Below are 3,274 nucleotides of genomic sequence, written 5' to 3' on the forward strand. Positions count from 1 at the left end.
GGGTGCTCTGGGAGGAACGGTTGGAGAAAGGACTGGAGGGAGGCAACATGTCTGGACTGGCAGTAATAGGCCTTGCGTTACTGCTGGTAACCCTGTCTTCCCTTTGTGGAATTAGAGGAGGTCGGAACATGTGGCCTCCTTGTCGTTTTAGCAGACCCCTAATATCCATTTTATCTGCCCTAGATCCACAGCTGGGCCACACTCACCCTGGGATTACTTGCCTTATGAATCAATAGTAAAATGGGTCATGTTATATGAGGGCTGAATTACAGTGAGATATTTGACAAGAATTTTAAGATCTTTAAATGAAACAATTGACACAAAACTGAAATTATTAAACAAGATGTAAACAGTTTACATATTGGTTAGAAAACTTTAATATGCAAGTTACCTGCAGCAATTTCCTGGTTAATATGTTGGACTTGCAAACTGAAAATTTGTTCTTGTATTTTGCTGTGTGACAGTTTTAGCTTCTCTCGTCTGCTTATCATGTAGCACAAATTTCGGACCTGAAACCCCCCAGCAAACAGAGATTTTTGTCATGTTAAAGCAAACCTGATAAATGAATTGTATAGCTAAAATTAAGACAACTAATGGGACTGGGGGGACAAGGAGAGAAGACAGAACCTAAAAGCTGCATTATGAGACCTGCTCCACAGGAATTCATGCAGCATTGCCAGTAGTGGGATTATGGTTTCCATATAAACCAGCAGTGCAAGCAAAACGCTCCAAAGTCACCTCCTGAAACCTATTCTCCCTGCAGTGTTATGGGCTCAATATTTATTTGCACAGCCAGGCTGGGAAGATCGAATGATGGTTTAACATATCTGCCTTCCTTTTAGATCCCTGAGTACAAATGATGTCAATGCTGGATCCAATACAATTTTCTAATGAGCGCTGGACCAGCAGGATATAGGTCTGTTGGAAAGACTAGAAGTAGCTGTTTTGCTCACACTTTCAGCTTAACCAGGTTTCCACAGCTACAAGGGTGAAACAGTAACTCATCTGGACAAATTCTTAACTTTTCTGTGCCCCAGTTTATTCATTTGTAAACAAAGATGATAATAGGATTTTCTTTGTAGTCATGTTAAGATTAAATTAGTTGATATTCATAAAATGCTTAAAATAGTGTTGGCACATAATAAGTAACATATAAATTTAGCATGTGTGTTAAATTTTAAAGAGTAAGCCAAATCTATTTGTTCTCTTTCAAATTACAATAGCACAGAAAAACAAAAACAAAAACCCAAACCATTTCTATAATTATACTTGCTTATGAAATTCTCTAGGGTAAACACAGTACCTGGCTTATCTCTGAAATCCTGTAGCTCCCAATTTGGTAGATACCTGACAAATACATCATGAGTTAAGATGAATTATCTAGTGCAGTGGCTGTCAACCAGGGATGATTTTGACTTTAGGGGGTATTTGTCTGTCTGGAGACATTTTTGGTTGTCACAAGTAGAGGGTGGTTGTTAATGGAATCTAGTGGATAGTCCAGGGATCCTGCTAAACATTGTATATATATGGGACAATCCCCACTACAACAAAGAACTATCCAGTCCAGTATGTTAATAGTGCTTCCTGAACAAAATTCATTCTTTCTTCAGTTTACATTCTCGTATGTATGCCAATAAAATATGCCCGAACTAATTCAGGCTCAATACTGAATAAAAAGTAAATCAAATGAGAATTTTAAATTTAAAGTTCATAGAACATATAAGTAAACCCTCTCCAACCCCTCAAATGTGTCAGTCAAAATCTAAACAGAGCTCAATATATGGTGCCAAAATGAAATCAGAAGATTAACAAAGACGTTGTTATGTGCCATCGAGTCATACCTGACTCATAGCGACCCCTCCCTTGGGTTTCCGAGGTGGTACCACTACGGAAGTAGATTGCCCAACCTTCCTTCTGAGGAGTGGCTGGTGGGTTTGAACCACCAGCCTTCTGGTTAGTAGTCAAGTGCCTTAGGCACTATGCTACCAGACCTCCTAACAAAGATACAGAAGCCCACTATAGAATCCGCTGACCTTTCAATACAAAGTGAGGCCTCCATTTCTATGCAGTCCTAGATCTACATACCAGTCACTGTTGATCATCTTACCCTTTCCAGGTCCTGTCGCAGATGCATAAACATCCTCATGCGGGTGTGAATGCTTTCCTCTTTCGGCTGTACCAGAGCATTTTCTTCGTCTTCCTTTGGAGGAAACAGTGGTTTATTGAAGTTACTTTTACGCTTCAGTTTCCAGTAGTTGTAAATGCAATCCGCAACCAGCGTGGGCAGCCCTAGCTCTGCAGCTACATCTTCCACCCGCACCAGGGAGTAGAACTCTTCCTCCAGCTCCCGAAGCTTCTGAGCCCGAAGGCTGGTCTTTTCACTTTTGGCCTGGCTCTGCTCTGCAGCTCTGTGTGTGGGGAACTCAGCCTCCACTAGGGGGTTCTGCTTGTTCTGGCTGTGCTTGAGGCAGTACGACTTGAACTTCACTTCATCTCTCTCATCGAGGATGGTCTTCATCTCTAGGCTGTGCTCAAAGGCACAAGTGACATGGAAGGCAGTGATGCAGCTTTTCACTGAGCACTGTGGGAAGAAAAGATGTGTCAAGGCAGCAGGTGGGAAAGTGGGGAGGCCTATGTTCTGGGGTTTAAACTGAGAGCTTACAAGAAGCAAAGAAAAATGGGGGGGAACACCCAATTCCCTTTTTAGGGCTTCAGGTTAGGTATTAAGTTTTTCCAAAAAGGCTTCCTTAACCCTTGTTAAACAGTCTTGTGGTCCCTTTTCTGTGTCCCCACATTATATTATACATGCTTCTGTAATGGTCCCTTTATACTGTATGATAATTGTCAAATCCCTGGTCATAGTTGTTAAAGATAGAAACTGTTATCATTCATCTTTACATTACCATCACCTACTGAACAAGTAGGTGCTTGCCAATATTATTGCTACAGCATCCACTACTTCTAAAAAGGTCACAGTAACTCCAATATACTTCAAGAAGTAACTTAATTTCTTGAAAATGTTTTTATATAGTTGTGCTGTACAACATGATAGCCACGACCCACAAGTAGCTATTTAAATGTATTATAAAACAAAAAACAAAACAAAAAAAAAAACAAGGGCATTTAGAAGCAATCAACCCTAGGACACGACGGCCCTCGAGATCAGAAGAACCAGATGGTGCCCGGCTACCAATGCCAACCACTCAGGAAAGGATCAAATCTGGAGATCCTGGATAGAGTGGGAGGGAAAACGTGGAACAAAATCCCAAAACTC

At 41.1% G+C, this 3,274-nt stretch overlaps 1 protein-coding gene across 1 annotated transcript in view; it reads right to left on the minus strand.

Annotated features, from left to right (window-relative positions):
• JADE3 (jade family PHD finger 3) overlaps positions 1 to 3,274 on the minus strand; it is a 136,118-nt gene that overhangs the window by 5,238 nt on the left and 127,606 nt on the right. The window contains exons 8-9 of the mRNA XM_007958623.2: positions 2,108 to 2,581; positions 392 to 509 (exon numbers count right to left, since the gene is read on the minus strand). Of these exons, the coding sequence (XP_007956814.1) occupies positions 392 to 509; positions 2,108 to 2,581 (592 nt within the window). The remainder of the gene's footprint in view (positions 1 to 391; positions 510 to 2,107; positions 2,582 to 3,274) is intronic.

The sequence above is a fragment of the Orycteropus afer genome, unplaced genomic scaffold (assembly GCF_000298275.1).
Source record: "Orycteropus afer afer isolate SDZICR_OR568_19922 unplaced genomic scaffold, OryAfe1.0 scaffold01051, whole genome shotgun sequence".
In the NCBI taxonomy this organism is placed as follows: domain Eukaryota; kingdom Metazoa; phylum Chordata; class Mammalia; order Tubulidentata; family Orycteropodidae; genus Orycteropus; species Orycteropus afer.